The sequence below is a fragment of the Arvicanthis niloticus genome, chromosome 8, assembly GCF_011762505.2.
Source record: "Arvicanthis niloticus isolate mArvNil1 chromosome 8, mArvNil1.pat.X, whole genome shotgun sequence".
Classification (NCBI taxonomy): domain Eukaryota; kingdom Metazoa; phylum Chordata; class Mammalia; order Rodentia; family Muridae; genus Arvicanthis; species Arvicanthis niloticus.
In genome coordinates, this window is record NC_047665.1 from 86,908,383 (window position 1) to 86,926,847 (window position 18,465).

The window sequence follows — 18,465 nt, forward strand, 5'->3', positions numbered from 1 at the left end:
GGATGGAAAAGAGGGAGAGCCAGACATGAAGGCAACCTGGGCAGAGCTGATGGGCAAGCCAAACTTTGTAAAACTGTAAGTCCTGTGTAAGAGGGAAAGGGATTGCTTACCCTTCAGCGGGGAGGATAGTGTGTGTGGACTGACCAGACTGGGGGTTCGGTGCCCCACTCTTTGCTGGGAAGGGCAGCTTGTGGCAGGGCCAGGCCTAGGGGATCTGGTGAGTAGGGCAGGGTGTGCTCACGCTTCGCTGGTGACGGACGAGTTTCTGGACATCGTCTTCGGTGACGTGTCATAGTCGCTGTCTGAGCGATAGAGGAAGGACTCTCTACGCTGGCTGGGGGTTGCCCCAGCATGTAGCACAAGTCCCGGACTCGCCTGCGAGTCCAGGGGGCTACGGCCAGGGGATGGCGTTGGCCCATTTTCTGCCTCCAAGCTGCAAGGGACAGAGGAAAGAAGAGTCAGGGGGGCTGAGATGGTGCTGGTGAGGTCACGAAGTGTGAAGGTGACCAAGAAGGTTTGTGGCAGGGATTTGGGGAGAGAGGAGCTGGGAGTTGGCTCAGTTGGTAAAGTGCTTGCCATGTGCTGTCCCAAGGCTAGACCCTGACAGCCATACAAGCAGGAGTCCTTGAAGATAACACACTTTACATTTTCCTAGCTTGCCCAAAGCTCTGGGGTCCATGCCCAGCACGACATAAAACCAGGGATGATGGTACATGCCTGTAACTCCCTCATTTGGGAAGTGAGGACAGGAAGGTCAGAATTCAAGACTACCCTGGGATTCATGAAACCTTGTCCGAAAACAAAACAAAACGGGGTGTGGGTGGGGCTGGAGGGATGGCTCAGCAGTGAAGACGGTCACCACACAGGTCAGCTGACCTGAGTTTCAACTGAGACACAAATGGTGGGAGAACGAAATGACTCTCACAGTTTTCCTCTGACCTACACACACACACACACACACACACACACAGAGAGAGTTAGTGTGCTCACTCACATCTGAAGCTCAGCACTTGGGAAGCAAATCTGGGTATACAGCTAAATCCTGTCTAAAGTCAATTCATTAATTTAAGAATTTAAGGGCCAACTGAGATGGCTCCATCCTCCATTCCAACACGCAACACGCATGCACACACGCCTACCTGTATTACCTGAATCTACACAAAATAAATAAGAATGTTTACTTACATACACACACTCGGGGGTGGGGGGTGTAACTCTGAAGTTTTCACAACAGCTCATTGTTCAAGAGCCCATACACTAAATCCAAAGAAAAGCACCATGAGCTGGCAGGACATGGGCCAGAATGTAGGCTCCCAGGAAAGGCTACGTGAAGATAAACCTTGGTTCCAGCTTCAGCAAACCAAGGTGACCTTGCGTTCACTGGAAGGACCATACATACCATTCCATAAAGTCTTTGCTGAGCACTTTTGTCCCAACACTTGGAAATCAGGGGCAGGTAGGTTTGAGGTCAGCCTGGTCCACAGAGTGGTGGTCAAGGCTACCCAGAGAAACTATGTCTTTAAAAAAAAAACAAAAAGGCTTTAAAAATCAACTGAGGGGCTGGAGACATAGCTCAGCTCTGAAAAGCCCTGGCTGCTTTGATAGCGGACATGGATTTATTCCTAGCTCCTGACCACCTGTAACTCCAGTTCCAGGAATCTGATACCCTGTTTTTGCTGTCTGCAGGAACCAGGCATGCACGTGGTGCACAGACATAAATGTAGGCAAAACGTTCAGATGTTAAAAATAAGGTTTTGGGGCTGGAGAGATGGTTCAGTGATTAAGAGCACTGATTCTCTTTCCAGAGGTCCTGAGTTCAATTCCTACCAACCACATAGTGGCTTGTAACTATCTGTAATGGGATCCAATGCCCTCTTCTGGTACACTTGATTGAAAAAAGCAACAGTGCACTCACATAAAATAAATAAATAAATAAATAAATCTTTTAAAAAAAGGAAAAGAAAAAAAGGAAGGTTTTATTTATTTATTTTTTTAATTAAAATTTTACTGTAGTGCTTGGCTGGCTAAATATAGAAAAACTTGAAAAAGCCATAGGTCAAAAGGTCAAAACTGAGCAAAAATGTTCATAGCAGCTGTCAACTACCAAAAACAAAATAACTAAAACCATCCAGCAACTGATAAATTGATATATTCTAACAAATTCAGACTGAGAAATAGTATACACCAGTGAAAAATGGACATCTGATACACTAAACTCAAGCATGTCTATTTATTTGTGTGCATGGGCACACACATGTGAGAGTGTGCCATGGCCCTGTGTTCAGAGAACGTGAGAAAGTTAGCTCTTTCCTTCCACGGGGTCCTGGGGATTGAACAAGGCCTTCCTACTTCACTTCGAGTCCTTCACCTGCCGAGTTCCCTCTCTGCTGTTCCGCTCCAGTGAATTTTGCTAAAAGATACGAGCCCGAGATGAGGAAGTGGCTCAGAGGATACAGCATTTGCTGCACAATCACAAGAGGCTGAGTTCTGTCTCCAGCATCTCTGTAAAAGCTGGGTGCAGTGGCAAGCTTGCATCTAAAGGGGTCTGAAGCGGCACTACTGAGGGGCAGAGACAGGCAGACCCTGGGCCTAACGGCCATCCCGTACAAACACCTCCGTGTCTCAATAGGTAACATGGAGAGTAAGTAACGGAAGACGTTACCCTGATGTTGCCCTTAGACTTCCAGACATGCACATGTCGGCACATGTGCCCACCCACCCCACATGCCTGGTACACACAAAGACAAAAGTAGAGTATACTCACTCCATATTACACGTGCCAGGGCTCACAGCTGGCCCAGTGTCGTGTAACACACCTCTAACTCCAGTACTTGGGACACTGAGGCAGGAGGATCCCAAGTTTAAGGTCAGCCTGGACTACCTACATGAGACCCAACTAAGAAAATCAAAGCCTAGGAGAGTGGTAAGGCACTTTTGAGATGCTGGGTTCTACCTCCAGCACTGAAAGATGAACAAACATAGACTCAGGCCAGTGGGAGAGCTGAGCTAGTGGGGTGGTAAAGGCACTTGCCACCAAGCCTCCACCCAGGATTGGTTCCTAGGACCCACACAGTGGAGAGAGAGTCACTCCTAAAAGGTATCCTCTGACTTCTGAGTTAGAGGCGCATCACACTATGTTGGGCCAGCTGTGAACTCTGACATGTGTAATGTGGGGTGACTATATTCTAGTGTTTTCTTTGTGTGTATTAGGCATGTGGGATGGGTGGACACATACTCCTAGACAATACTACACGCGCATGCAGGCACGCACGCGCACACACAAAGTGTATTTAAAAATAAAAATAGGGAAGCTGGAGAGATGGCTCAGTGGTTAAGAGCACTGGTTGCTCTTCCAGGGGACCTGGGTTTAATTCCCAGCACCCACATGTCAGCTCACAACTGTGTGCAACTCCAGTTCTAGGGGATCTGACAGCCTCAAACAGACATACATGCAGGCAAAACATCAGTGTGCATAAAAATAAATACATCTTTCTTAAAATAACAATAAAAGTGCTCCCTTAATCCCAGTACTTGTGGATTAAGCAGAGCAGGGGACCTGCATGGTTAGGGGCCAGTCTGCTTTACAGAGATGAATGCTGGCCTTTGGTGACAATGGCAAAGTTCAGTAAGCACCTGCCGTGCCAAGGGCATTTTTAAGTTGAATTCCTCTCTCAGCTGCGTTTCTGCAGCCACTGGTTCTGATTTCAGACTGGTTTTCACATTTAGCATCTTGGCCTTCATAACTCGGGCACAGACTCCACCTAAACATGGAACTGACTTCCATTTTTAAAAATTATTACATTTTACTTGTTTATTTAGTGTATGTGAGACAGTGTCAGTGCCATGGTGTGTTGAGATCTGAAGACTTGCAAGAACCTTTACCCAGTGAGCCCTGGGGAGGAGGATGGAACTCACATTGTCAGGCTCAGTGGCAGGTGTGTCTACCCACAGAGCCATCTAGCCTACCTCATTTCTCTATCCTTACTGTCTGCCAGCTTCTGTTACAATACTTTGACATACTGACCCATTTATTTCTACTACAATTTCTTGAGGTGAGTCCTGTTAAAATCACAAAGAACAAGAAAACTGAGGCACAGAGTTATCACCTGCTACTTGGTGACCTACTATCTGATGGCCATAACCTGTCTTTCCAGGACCAGTGCAGTTTGAGGCTCCCACTGAGGACCCAGCCCTTGGCCCTCTACACAGGAACTTAGGATACAGTTTAGGGAGAGTGAGAGCCACACAGACCCTGAGGGTTTTCAGCTGGCATCCTGGTGGCAAATCTGCCTGCCCCTAGGGCAGCAGTGCACGTCACCAGGCGCACAGGGGCTTGCATGGTAAGGAGATGGTCCCTTGGGCCCAGTTGTTTGTGCTTCAGGCCTGAGTGTCCCCTGAGCTGAGTGCAAACACAGGGGACAGGACTGGGCTGTTGAACTGAAGCCTGGGGAGAAACAAGGAAACAAGGGGTCAGGTAACCTTAGCCTGCAATCGAGCATAGCGACGTCAATCTGATCCCTGGGATTTACTCTGTGGAAGAAGAGAGGTGACTCCTACAGTCTGCCCTCTAACCTCTGCATGCATACTGTCCTACACGTGCCCATATGCACACACACTTACACGCACACAAACATACAAATGTAAGGAAAAAAGACATCCCTGCCCCTCTTGCCTGTCACTAGCTTTGGGGGTGGCCCAAAGTCAGCCAGAGAAATCTCAACAGGAGGCAAAGTCACAAACTATACTGAGAGAGGAAAAGATGTTGGCACTACAGAGCCACCACCCAGATAGCATGGTTAAACTGACCTGTTCTAGACTGTCGCTGCAACCCCGGGAGACAACACAGTCAGTGAAGTACCGGCCACAGAAGCAGGAGGGTCTGTGGCTGGATTACCAGCAGCAGGGAGATGAAGACAGGAGTCCTGGGTCTCCCTAGCCACAGAACCTTGCTCCATCAGTGAGCTTCCACTTCAGTGACTGATGCTGCCTCAAAAAGAGTAAGACGAGGAGCCAGTGACATGGCTCAGTGGGAAATGGTTCAATATCCCGGGGGCTCGCACAATGGAAAGAGAATGGGCATGTGAAAGTTGTCCTATGACCTCTGCATGTGCCAGATAATAAAAGAATATAATGATGGGTAAAGACACGAACACAAATGCTATTGTGTGTGTCCCATGCTGGGGCACATAGGCTCACACATGCATTAGCAACCCATTTTCCAGGCAAGGAAACTGACCAAGAGGCGGTGAGAGAGGATGCGTGGGGCTGGGCTGGAACCCAGCTGGTAAGGCATTGCCTGGCATGCACAGAGCCCTGGGTTCCATCCCAGCACCAACAGGCGTGGTGGGACATGATTGCTATCCCAGCACCCCCAGGAGGTAGAGACAGTATCAGTTGTTCAAGGTCAGCCTCAGCTACATAGCAAATCAGAGGCCAGCTTGGCTTAACAAACCAACAAAACGCTGAATAATTTGGTTAGGGGTGGTTGTGAAGTTGGGGCTTCTAGGATCTGCATTCTGGGGGTAGAGAACAGAAGACAAACCTGCTGTCTCTCAGTCCGCCTCCTTGCCCTTCCCCACCTGCTCGCCTCAGAGGAGGTGCCAGGAAGCCTCTGTAGAAAGGACTGGTTCACTCTGTGAAGGTCACTCGGAGGTTGAGTGCCGGCTCTGGCATGTGTCTGCCAGGCGGGCTCACAGTGCCAGGTGCCACTGGTGTTTGTGGGACTGGATGTCAAGTCTTGGCACATGTCAAGGTCTAGGGCAGGGGACCTTTGTGTCCATACTGTCATGCAGAACTACATATGATGGGGAGGGTCAGGTGTCCCAACTGCCCAGGTGTCTGTTTTCATGTCCCTGTGACTTCATGAGAATGCTTCACACAGACACTGTAGCTGTCTCTGACCCGAGTGGTTATCAAGTATGTGTGTGGGTATTTTGGGGACAGTGTCTTCCTGGGAAAGCAAAGGCGTATACCAGTCTGTGTAGGGGTGTTCTGTAACTGTTAACATTTGTGATCACTTGTTATGGTCACCTGTGGGTTCTCCCAGTGCCTTTGACTAACCCGGAGACCCTGGTAAAATCTAGAATAGCAAACACTAGGTGACCTAGCTTAACCCAACTGTGGGTGTGGCCCTGTGTGTTTTTGCTGGAAACGGTGTGTCTGTGTCCATCAGGGTTTCTGACCAGATTGTGCAGTGGGGCAGAGAAGAGACATCTTAACTCCAGAAAACTTAAAGGTCACTTCCGGGCACAGCTCTACCCACCCAACTCAAAATGCCCTAAGGGCACTCTCAGCCACCTTCCCCCACACCAGGGCTTGGCTTTCAGTCTGACTGCCCCAGCTAGGGGTGGGGTGGGGGTAGGGGTTGGAGAAACCATGTAAGGCCTGGCTCTTGGCCATTGGCTTGGGAATGGAGCCCAGGTGACAGGCTGGACACCCATATTTGCTGCCAGGGAGAGTGCTAGACACTCGGGTTGAAGGGAACAAAAAGGCCCAAGGAACCCTAACTTTGAATAGACAGGTTGAGGTGAAAATTAACACCCAGTTTTGGAGCCCTACCATCAGTAGGCACCCACATTTTAAAGGTTAGGGCAGAGAGAAGGGTCTCGTGCTAGATCTGGGAGGCTATTTAGTGGATCCCCCATAGGATGGCTACTCTGGAAAGGGTCCTCTTCCCACAAACAGGCAAGAACACCTTCAGGTCACAAAGAAAGGCAACTGGCTGAAGGCCACCCACCTGACACATCTGCCCGGAGGGTGTCGAAGAGTGTCCTCCTCGCTGAAGGAGAAATGGGTCAGTGACTCCGGTCCTAGGGGCAATGCCAAGGCTGGGGGTCGGGGCCGGGCCCGGGGTGCTGCACTGGAGCGCATGAGAGCCAAGCGCCGTCGGGGCCGGCATTGGGGACCAGCTGCTTCACAGGAGGGTGTGCAGCGCTGCACGCCAGGCCGGAGGTGCCAGCAATTGCCGGCACCGCCTCCACACTTGTCGCGTCCTAGCCCCTGGCACCACCCCGTGGTCCCCCACGGGACGCGAGCACCCGGGTGCCTGCGTCCTCCTCACGCGGTTGTCCGCAGCGCCTGCCTTCCTCTCGCAGAACAGCCCTGTGAAACTGAGCGCCCACTTCCCGCCGGTCCCACCCCGGGCCTTGGGGACGCCCGGGGCTCCGGTTTCCCCCGCTTCCAGCCCGCGGCCCTTCCCTATGCCCCAGCCCCGCCTTCCACCCCTCCCCAGCCTGACGTCGAGCTGTGCCACCTCCAAGTCCCAGATCGCCACCGTGTGCCCGCGGGGGAACCAGATGTACCCCGGAGGGCGGAGTGCAAGGCTAGGAGAGCAAGACCCCAGGGAGGGACTGGGTGACAGATGCTGGGAGGAGCTGAGAAGTGAAGGGACAAACAGGGAGACAGGCACAAAATCAAACCCAAGGGACATTTGTGTTCACCACACCTTGCTCCCATCCTAAAGGCCAAACCTCTACTCTCCCCGACTACTTCTTGCCCAGTGCCCAGAGTGACTCCCCAAAGCCTTTGTCTTAAACAAGTATGTGTGGAGAACAGGCCCAGTGACAGGGAGGAGGCCCAGCAACAACCTGGGCCCACCTCCAGGCTACCACAAAGTTCAGTCTCCAGGAGAAAGAGATTTTTGGAAGGCACACCGGATGTGGTTTCTAGGCCGCTTCCTGAGGCTTTCTGTCCCCACAGCCCATCCACAGCATGACAAGGCAACCATCCATACCTTTGTGCCAAAAGGTACCAAAGACCCTGGGGAGGGACAGAGTGACATGCCTGGAGGTGGAGCTGGGGAGTAGAGCAAGACAGAATCAAACCCACCCCCATAAAGCAACATCATGTCACTTCACAGGCTGCTACATGCTCGTAGAACTCAACACAAACTTCCTAGGTGTGTTAGCTCAGGCCTGTGACCCAAGCACTCTTGCTCTAGGTTGGGACAGCCTGGGCTACAGAGTGGGACCTTACCTCTAAACCACAGGGCTGAGTACACAGCTCAGACAGTAGAGGGCCTGTCTAACACACACAAAGGATCTGGCCTGAACCTGCCTGGTGTACCATGACTATAACCCTAGTACTCAGGAGGTAGCTCCAGGAGGGTCAGAAGTTCAAGACCACCCTTGGCTATAGAGCGAGCCAGAGGCTAGCCTGGGTTACATGAGACTGTGTCTCAAAAAAAAAAAAAAAAAAAAAAAAAATCCAAAACACAAAACCACATCTGGAGAGATGGCTCTGTGGTTAAAAGTACAGGCTGCTCCTCCAGACAGCCTGGAATTCAATTCCCACTATCTATATGGTGGCTCACAAGGATCTGTAGGGGATGCCTTGCCCTCTGTGGCCTCCAAAAGCACCATGCACACACATGATGCACAGACAAACATTCAGGCAACACTCATACACATAAAAAGTAATGATTTAAAGTAAAGACAAACAAACAAACAAAGCTAACACACAAAATAAAAAAAATAAAAAGAAAGGAACTGGGCATGGTGGTTCACACCTTTAGTCCCAGCACTGGAGAGGCAGAGGCAGGCTGATCTCTGAGTTCAGGGCCAACCTGGTATAGAGTGAGTTCCATGCTAGCCAGAGCTGGGCAGTTAGACTGAATGTGGATCCCGCACCTACACTGGGTGGCTCACAGCTGCCCAGAACTCCAGCTCTAGGGGACCCAGCGTTTTCTTCTGGCTTCCACAGGCATGGGAACATGTGCACATAAGTGCACATAACTAGCCAGGCAGTGGTGGTGCACGCCTTTAATTCCAGCACTTGGGAGGCAGAGGCAGGAGGATTTCTGAGTTTGAGGCCAACCTGGTCTACAGAGTGAGTTCCAGGACAGCCAGGGCTACACAGAGAAACCCTGTCTCAGAAAAACAAAAACAAAAACAAAACAAAACAAAAAACAAAAACAAAACAAGCACACACCCCCCACCCAAAAAAATAAGTGCACATAACTTAAAAAAATAAATCTTGGTTGGGTGGTGGTGCATACCCTTGATTCCAGCACTGGGGAGGCAGAGGCAGGTGGATCTCTTGAGTCTGAGGCCAGCCTGGTCTACAGATCAAGTTCCAGGACAACTAAGGCCACATAGAAAAACCGTTTCGGAAAAAAAAAAAAAATCCCCTGAAACGCTTATGTTTATGCTTATGTATGTGTGCATGAGGGAATGTGCCACTGAGTGAGTACAGGGGACCGGTCCTGTGTTGCCGGAGGTAACGGTGTGTACTGGTTGTAAGTCCCCATGTGTGATGTGGTATTGGAAACTGAACCTCAGCAACTGCTCTTAACCTCTGAGCCATCTCCCCAGCCCCTAAAAAAAAAAAAAAAAGAAAGAAAGAAAAAGAAAGATGAAAAAAAAAAAAAGGTCCCGGGGGTCATAATGAATGCTGAATAGGCCTCAAGTCCCCCAAGGTATAACCACAACTTCATTTAAGCACAGGAAGAGAGAGAGAGAGAGAGACAGAGAGAGAGAGAGAGAGAGAGAGAGAGAGAGAGAGAGAGAGAGAGAGAGAGACACGCCCTGCATTTATTGAGCGCCTACTGCATGCCCTATCAGATTTCTCCACAGCAACTCTAGAGGGCAGGATGATTTTTATCTCTACCCCAAACGGAAGAAGAAAAAGGGAGGCTGCAGCAAGTAAGCCGCAGCCCCCTCCCGGAGCCCCGCAGACAGCCTTGCTGGAGAGCGCAGAATGGCCTCGAACCCGTGGCCTGAGCTGTGCGCACTCACCCGGCCCACGCCTGGCGGCCCCAGTCCTGTATGCTGCCTCGGAAGAGCCGCAGGCGTCGGTAGGGCGTCGGGGGTGTGCTGCTGAAGAACCCGGACACCGTGGAGGGCCCGGGCAGGAACGCGTCGTCCTCTGCCGCCGCCTCCGGGAAGGCCGCCACGCGCGGCCCGGGGATGCGGCCCCAGCCCCGCCGCGCCATGCGCCTCCCGCCCGCCCGCCTCGGCCCTTCCGGCTGAGCTCGGGCCGCCCTCAGGGCGGAGCCCGGCCGGGGCGCCTCAGACCTCAGGAAGCCCAACCGCCTTCCTCCAAGGCACGCTGCTTGAAGTAGCCACAGACCCCTAGATGTCATTGCTTTCTGAATCATCCCACTCCCAAAGACCAGGGTGCACCACAAGTGCATCCACAAATCCCGGTGGTGTTCTGAGAGCCCAAGGGGGTCCTTCAGATCAAGGCCACTCCTCAGATTGATTATTTTTATTCATTGCTTATTTGGGGGAGTGTCAGGGTGAAACAGGGGCTCGCTGTGTAGTTCTGGCTAGCCTGGAACGCCCTGTGAGACCAGGGCAGCCCCAAACTCAGAGATCCACCTGCTTCTGCCTTGCAAGTCCTAGAATTAAGGTGTGATCCACCATCAACAGCTGCTGAGATTTTCTAGAACTCTCTTACAGCATGTACAGACACCACTCCCAGCAACCCTGGGCCCACCTCCCACAGGCAAAGGCAAGGTCCACAGGCCAGCGGGGATCCCCCATATCCTACAGTCCTTCACAAGAAATGTCCCCACATTGCCTCATGCCCCTCCACCCTGCAGTGGCTCCACAGCACCCTAGAATGTCCCCCACAAGTGCTGAGACCCCAACATAAGTTCGGGGGTATCTCTGGACACAAGGCATCTGACCAAACCATGGTGATACTACCAAACTGCTGACAAACCCTAAAGACAAGGGTGTCAGAGGTTAGTCCATGGCCAGTGCTCGCCTTTAATTTATATCATTTATTATTTATTATTGTGTGTGTGTGCACACTCCCACTTGTTATACATGCGTGCACAGGCAGAAGTCGGAAGACAACTTCCAGCAGTTACTTTTCCCGTCTGCTGTGTAGATCCCAGGGATTGGACACGGCACAGGAGACTTGGCGGCAATCGCCCTTACTCACTGAGCCATTCACTGGCTCCACTCCCAGATTTCAGGTTATAATCTGATACATCTAACGTTTTGGGCATGCCTCAGAGATAGCTCTCCTGACGTCCCTAACACTCCAGTCTGTCTGCTTATCTAAGCAGTCTCATGTAGCCCAGGCTGACCTTAAACTTGCTCTGTGGCAGTCTCAATGTAAACTTCTGGTTCCCCTGCCTGCATCTCCTCCAGGGCTGCGGTTACAGGAGAGACACCATGCCCAGTGTATTTAGTACTGGGGATGGAACCCAGGCCTCATGCAGGCTAGGCAAGCATTCCACCAGTGGGGCCACACCCATGGTATTCTTCCCACCTCTTAAGAGCCCCAGAACCCCCAGGCATGAAGGCTCAGGCCTTTAATCTCAGCTCTCTGGAGACAGAGGCAGGAGGGAGATCTGTGTGAGTTCAAGGCCAGCCTGGTCTACACAGCAAGTTCCAGACCAGCCAGGGCTACATAGTGAGACCCCGTGCTGAGAGAGAGAGAGAGAGAGAGAGAGAGAGAGAGAGAGAGAGAGAGAGAGAGAGAAGAAGAAGAAGAAGAAGAAGAAGAAGAAGAAGAAGAAGAAGAAGAAGAAGAAGAAGGAGAGAAGAGAGAGAGAGACCCCTATACAAGTCTAAGACACCTTCAACTCTTCCCCACCTTACTTTGTGACTTTCCCACACACACGGTTCATGAAGCAACCCCAAGAACACATGTTGCCTAGAGAGGCAGGCCCAGTAGACCTGATCATCTGGGATCCAAGGGGTGACCACTGTGACCCTGTGGGGCCCAGGACAGCACTTTTGGTGACAAGAAAAGCAGTCAGAAATCAGAAGAGTTGAACAGCCAACCTATGGCTTAACACCTCACCCTCCAGCCCTTCCCCGTCTGCCAGCAGCTGTCTATGCCTTTTGGGTGCTGACAAGATGGGCATGTACACCAGGCAAGAAGCTTGCTCTAGATCAGCAAGGGGCACAGACTCTGAGGACAGCGCTTCCGAGAAGCACCTTTCTGTCCAGAGTTACTGGCATTAGTGCCATGGGGCCCAGAGACATGAGCTAACGTTGAGCCTAGGTTTACTATCACCGTATCCACTTAACTTGGCAAATCACTTTCATATAGCCTCAGTTTGCCCAACTGTAAAGTAGGTACAATAGATATACCTGACTCAGGACTAATATTGGGCTCAGCGGGTGGAGTGCTTGCTTAGCCCACACACAGCCCCGGGTAACATCCCCAGCACTACTCAGTGCTATTCCGATGCTCCAGAGGTGGACACAGAAGGATCATAAAACTACAGAGTGGGGGCTGGAGAGACGGCTCAGCGGTTAGAGCACTGACTGCTCTTCCAGAGGTCCTGAGTTCAATTCCCAGCAACCACATGGTGGCTCACATCCATCTGTAGTGGGATCTGATGCCCTCTTCTGGTGTGTCTGAAAACAGCTACAATGAACACATATACATAAAATAAATAAAATCTTAAAAAATAAAATAAAATAAAACTACATAGTGAGTAGTTTTCAAGGCCAGCCTGTGCTACATGGTCCAAAAGCCCCAGGAACATCTAAGTGTAATGTGGACTAACTCAATAGCTATAGGTGTTATTGCTTGAGAAAATGTTTGATGTTTCATAGTGTGCAAGCCAAGGACAATGGCTTAGGGACAGTGACAGTCATTCCCTGTACATTCAGCACTTCCCAGCCTGCCCCAAGCACACAAGAGCTGCCTGGACGGCTCACTGGGTAAAGGAGCTTGCTGTTAAACCTGACTAACCAGGGTTAACTTCCAGGACCCATATGAAGGTGAGGACAGACTCCAAAAAATTATTTTCTGATCTCCAAAAAGTGCTTTCAAAGTGTGTGCCCCCATAGTGACCAGTGTGCACACAGAGAAAGCACTCGCCAAAGCAGCATGGTGGCTTCCATCCCAGCACTGGGAAGGTAAAGGCCGATGGAGCAGTGAGTTTGAGGCCAGCCTGGTCTACATAGCAAGTTCAGCACCAACCAGAGGGGGTGGGGGTGGAGGTGGGGGAGATGGGAAGCCTTGAAGGACAGCCTTTTTAAGGTTATCTCAAGGTCACATGACCTGTCAGTGGTTCAGTCAGAATCTAAAGCAGTGTGGGGTTTTTGGTTTGTTTGGGTTTTTTTTTGTTGTTGTTTTGTTTTGTTTTGTTTTGTTTTTTTGAGACAGGGTTTCTCTGTGTAGCCCTGGCTGTCCTGGAACTCACTCTGTAGACCAGGCTGGACTCGAACTCAGAATCCGCCTGCCTCTGCTTCTCAAGTGCTGGGATTAAAGGCGTGCGTGCGTGTGCGTGTGTGTGTGTGTGTGTGTGTGTGTGTGTGAGTGTGTGTGTGCGTGTATAACTGGTTTTTAAAAGATTGTACTATTTGGGGCCCTGGAGAGATGGTTCAGCTGTTAAAGCGTGTACCATTCCTCCAGACAACCTGAGTTTGATTCCCAGCATCCATGACCCAACCACCTGTCATTCCAGTTCCCACCAGAGTCCCTGTGGGCACATGCTTACAAATGGTTAGCTAGGCATGGTGGCACACTCTTAATCCAGCACTTAAGAGGCCTGGGCAGGTGCATCTCTGTGAGTTCGAGGCCAGCTTGGTCTACAAAGCAAGTTCCAGGACAGCCAAGGCTACACAGAGAAATCCTGTCTGGAAAAAACACATAAATAAATAAATAAATAAATAAATAAATAAATAAATAAAATAAATATTTTAATTATTTGTAATGCTTATGTGCTGTGTGTGTGGTGGTTGTAGGGTGTCTGAAGAGGCCAGAAGATGGTTTTAAATTCCCCTGGAGCTCGAGTTACAGGCAGCTGTGAGCTGCCAGATGTGCAGCTGGGAACAGAACTCAGGTCCTCTACAAGGGCAGCTAGTACTCTTATCTCTTAACCATCTCTTGCTTTTATTCTTAATTCTTGAAATGTTTATTCATTGATCTAGTATGTCTGTGGGTGCACGTGTGGAAGTCACGGGGCAACACGAGGTACCATGTCTACCTTGGGACCAAATTCAGGTCGTTATAGTTACAGAAAGTGCCTTTATCTGCTGAGCCATCCCTATTGCCCAAGGTTTGTTTTTTTTTTTTTTTTTTAAATGCATTTGGAGTTGGGTATGCACTGTCACCCAAGTATTTGGAAAGGCAATTGAATCAGGTTTAAAGCAAGCCTGGTCTATCTGTGGAGACTCTGCCTAAGGTAAGGAGTGGGAGGGTCCTGGGGCGGCAGGGGTGGGACATGGAGATACTCAGCAGATGAAGGCATTGGACATGAGCCAATCTTTGGAGCCCACGTGATGGAGGGAGAGAACTGACTTCCCAAAGCATCCCTATGTAAACCAAGGATCATGCACCATCTTCCCAAAAGAAGTAAATAAATGTAATTTTTTTTTTTAAAGTTGGGGGTGGGGTGGGGGTTGCTGGAGAGTTGAATAGTTAAGAGCACTGGCTGTTTTTCCAGAGGAACTGGGCTTGATTCTCAGCACCATGTACTGGCTCACAAACCTTTGTAACTCCAGTTCCAGGGTGGGGGTGGGGGAGTTGGGATCTGACGCCCTCTTCTGGATTCTTCTATCACTGCAAACTCATGGCATATAAACACACATGGAGGCAAAACTTCCATACATGTGACACAAATACAAATCTCCCTTTTTTTTCCTAAAAGTTTTCTGGTCTGAGAGGATTGTACTGGATATGTATAGAAACCATGGTACCCTACAGGAACAGCCAGAATGTCATACCCTGCAGTGGTGGTAGGGTGTCCTTCAGTCACTCTCACAGTGACTCTGACCTGGGAGTGTCACTCAGGCACAGAGCACGTGGTGAACATGGTTGAGCACTGGGTTTCATCCCAGGGCGATAAAATCAATCAATAAATAAAAATGAACTGCATACAGAAATCCCTGCAAAGCAGCAGTTTCCCCACCCCAGATGTGGTGTCACTTTGATACAAACCTGGGGCTTCCCACCCTTGGCTCTACTGACCCTTGGGGATTAAGTGACCTGTGTAGCAATCACAGTGTCTCTTGTCTTACCCACTAGATATCAGTAGCACATGACAGCTTTGCTTATAATAGCTGAAATGCCTAGTCTTGGCCACAGTCTCCTGAAAAGCAAGAAGACAGACCAATTATTGTTATTGTGTATTTACAGGAGTTTTGCTTGCATGTATGTATGTATATATGTTGATGACCAGTGCACAGAGAGGCCGACAGATCCCTCTAGAACAGAATTCCTAGTTACATTGTATTGTTTAGAATGGCCCTTAGTAGTGGGTTTCTGTTTGTTTAGTCTAGTTTTTTGTTTTTGTTGTTTGTTTGTTTTTTAAGATAGGGTTTCTCTACTTAGCCCTGGCTGTCCTGGAACTTGCTCTGTAGACAAGGCTGGCCTTGAACTCAAAGATCTACCTGCCTCTGCCTCCTGAGTGTTAGGATTAAAGGCGTGTACCACAGGCTAGAAGAGAGACAGTGGTAAGGTTCTTACTAGGACCATTTCAGAGATGCAGAAACCAGAGGGCAGAAAGGACCAGTCACTTGGACAGGGTTACCCAACCTGGAAGGAACAGAACTGAATTTAAAAAAAAACAAAAAACAAAAAACAAAAAACCAATTATCATTATTGTGTATCTACAGGAGTTTTGCTTGCATGTATGTATGTATATATGTTGATGACCAGTGCACAGAGAGGCCGAGAGACCGGTCTAGAACAGTAGTGAGCCACCATGTGGGTGCTAGGAACTGAATCTAGATCCTGACAGTAGCCAGTACTGCTAAGTGATGTAGCATTTCCTCAGAGCCTGTGATGGCGACTCTTGTTTGTGAACTTGACTCTATCTGGAACGAACCATGATTCAGAAATGGAGGACATACCTGTGATCTGGATTTTTTTTTGTTTTTTGTTTTTTTGTTTTTTTTTTTTTTTGAGACAGGGTTTCTCTGTGTAGTCCTGGCTGTCCTGGAACTCACTCTGTAGACCAGGCTGGCCTCGAACTCAGAAATCCGCCTGCCTCTGCCTCCCAAGTGCTGGGATTAAAGGCGTGCACCACTACTGCCCGGCCTTTTAAAAAGATTTTAAAAACTTTTTATTTCACCTGTATAAGTGTTTTGCCTACATTTATGTATGTGTACCATGTGCTTGCCGTGCCCACAGAGGCCAGGAAGGGCTCTGAATTCTGTACTGAATCCCTTGCTCAGCCAAAGGACCTAGATTAAACTCCCAGCAGCCACATGGCAGCTCACAACTGCTTATAATCTCAGTTCCAGGGGATTCAATGTTCTCTTCTGGCCTCAGCAGGATGCCAGGAATACACACTGTGAGCAGACATACATGCATACAATGTACCAACACATATAAAATAAAATTTTAAGAATCATATCATTCTCCAGCTTCAAACTCCAAAAAGTGTGACTGTCACACTCAGCTTGTCTCTTCCTCAAAAGCTTCTGAAAACGGAGTCTCTAGACACTCCTGACCAAGCCCTAGAAGCTGCCTCTTTGACTCCCTCTCACTCTGCCCCAGGACCTTTGCACAGGCCTTTCTCTCTGGCTTGCACCTCTGCCACCAGATGCACACATACTCACTAGGTTTCCGATCAAACGTCACCTTGCCTGACCTCAGGATTCCTCTGTGCTTCCTGTCCCACTTGTCATCTGCATTATCTGATGGCTTTGTTATTTCTGCCTCAACCACTGTCTGAGAACTCCAGACAGCAAAGCATTTTTTTTTTTTTTCTTTTTTGAAACAGGGTCTCATGTAGCTCAGGCTGCCCAGGAACTCGCTATGTAGCACCCTATTTCTGTGAACTCCTGATCCTCGTCACTGGCCCTCTGAGGGCTGGGGCGGCAGGTGTGGTTTCTGGGGCTAGGGATGAAACTGGGGCTCCTTGAATGCTGGACGAACAGTCCACCAACTGAACCCAGACAGCCTTAGCGGTGTATGTCTGGAACCAAGAGCACCTTACAGATGAGGAGGCCGAAGCCACCAAGCAAGGGAGGGACAGAGAGCTGCATTTGATTTCTTTCAAATCAAGAAGTTCAGTAGGTAAAAGCTGCAAGCCTGAGGCCTGAATTCAATGCCTGGGATACACATGGTGGAGAGAACTAGCTCCCACAGGCGTGTCTTCTGACTTCCACAGGCTTGCCATGGTGCCCCAAATCTCCCACAACACAAAGTAAATCTAAAGAAAAGCAACAAAAGTAAAAACAAGCACGTGGCACATAGATATAAGATGCAAACAAAGCCAGGCAGTGGTGGCTCACGCCTTTAATCCCAGCACTTGGGAGGCAGAGGCTGGCGGATTTCTGAGTTCGAGGCCAGCCTGGTCTACAGAGTGAGTTCCAGGACAGCCAGGGTTATACAGAGAAACCCTGTCTCAAAAAACAAAACAAAACAAAACAAAACAAAAAGATGCAAATAAAACAACTATACAAAAAAAATACAAACAATGCGCTGGAGAGACGGCTCAGTGGTTAAGAGCACTGACTGCTCTTCCAGAGGTCCTGAGTTCAATTCCAAGCAACCACATTGGTGGCTCACAACCATCTGTAATGGGATTGGATGCCCTCTTCTGATGTGTCAGAAGACAGGCTACAGTGTACTCATATATATAAAATAAATAAATCTTTAAAAAATTTTTAAAAAATAAAAATAACTAAATCCTTAAAAAAAATAAATAAAAGGAGCGAGGCAATGGTGGCACACGCCTTTAATCCCAGTACTCAGAAGACAGAGGCAGGCGGATCTTTGAAATTGAGGCCAGCCTGGTCTACAAAGCAAGTTCCAGGACAGCCACGATGAAAACCCAGTCTCAACAAAACAAAACAAAACAACAACAACAACAACAACAACAATAAAGCACACAAGTTCTGGGCAAGTCTGACCTACTACTGAGTTTCAGAACACCGAGAGGTACATACTGAAACCCTGTCTCAACAATAAAACCAAAAAACCAAAAACCAAAAATCAGGGGCTGGAGAGACAGCTAACCGTTAAGAGCACTGGCTGTTCTTATAGAGGTCCTGTGTTTGATTTCTAGCACCTACACACAGGCTTACAACCATTTGTAACTCTGGTCCTAGGGGATCCAATGCCTCCTGCTGGCCTTCATGGGCACAACATGCACCTGCTGTTGCACAGACATACATAAAGGTAAAACATCCATACACATAAAATAAATAATAAAAAAAAATTAACAAAATCTGGCAGTGGCAAGAACTTGTAAACTCAGAACCAAGGGAGGGAGACACTAGGGCTTACTGGCCAGCCAGCTTCATCTAAAGGAGGCTGCCCCAGGCCACTGAGAGACACTGTCTCAAAAAACAAGGTAAGACAGCTGTGGTAACACACACCTTTGAGCCAGCCTGGTCTACACACCAGGACACAAACAAACAAGGATAGAAGACTACTTGGACGGATGATCAAGATTGCAGTCAAGGTGCAGACCTGTGTGGGGAGCTGGCCAGCAGCAGAGAAACCAAGCTAGGTTCAGTGAAGGATTTCTCCCCAAAGTAAAGTGCTGGGCTCAACACAGAGCTCGGTGGCTGAGAGCATGTGCTAGTCTTGCAG

At 49.3% G+C, this 18,465-nt stretch overlaps 1 protein-coding gene across 6 annotated transcripts in view; it reads right to left on the reverse strand.

Annotated features, from left to right (window-relative positions):
• Pde4a (phosphodiesterase 4A) overlaps positions 1 to 18,465 on the reverse strand; it is a 60,468-nt gene that overhangs the window by 20,258 nt on the left and 21,745 nt on the right. For 2 of the 6 annotated variants that reach the window (XM_076939791.1, XM_034509552.2), the window contains one exon: positions 242 to 433. In XM_076939791.1, coding sequence (XP_076795906.1) covers positions 242 to 433 — 192 coding nt within the window. Of the gene's footprint in view, positions 1 to 110; positions 140 to 241; positions 434 to 6,736; positions 6,993 to 9,734; positions 9,947 to 18,465 lie in introns of those variants that run through there. The other 4 variants (XM_076939792.1, XM_034509553.2, XM_034509554.2 and 1 more) reach the window with 4 other exon arrangements.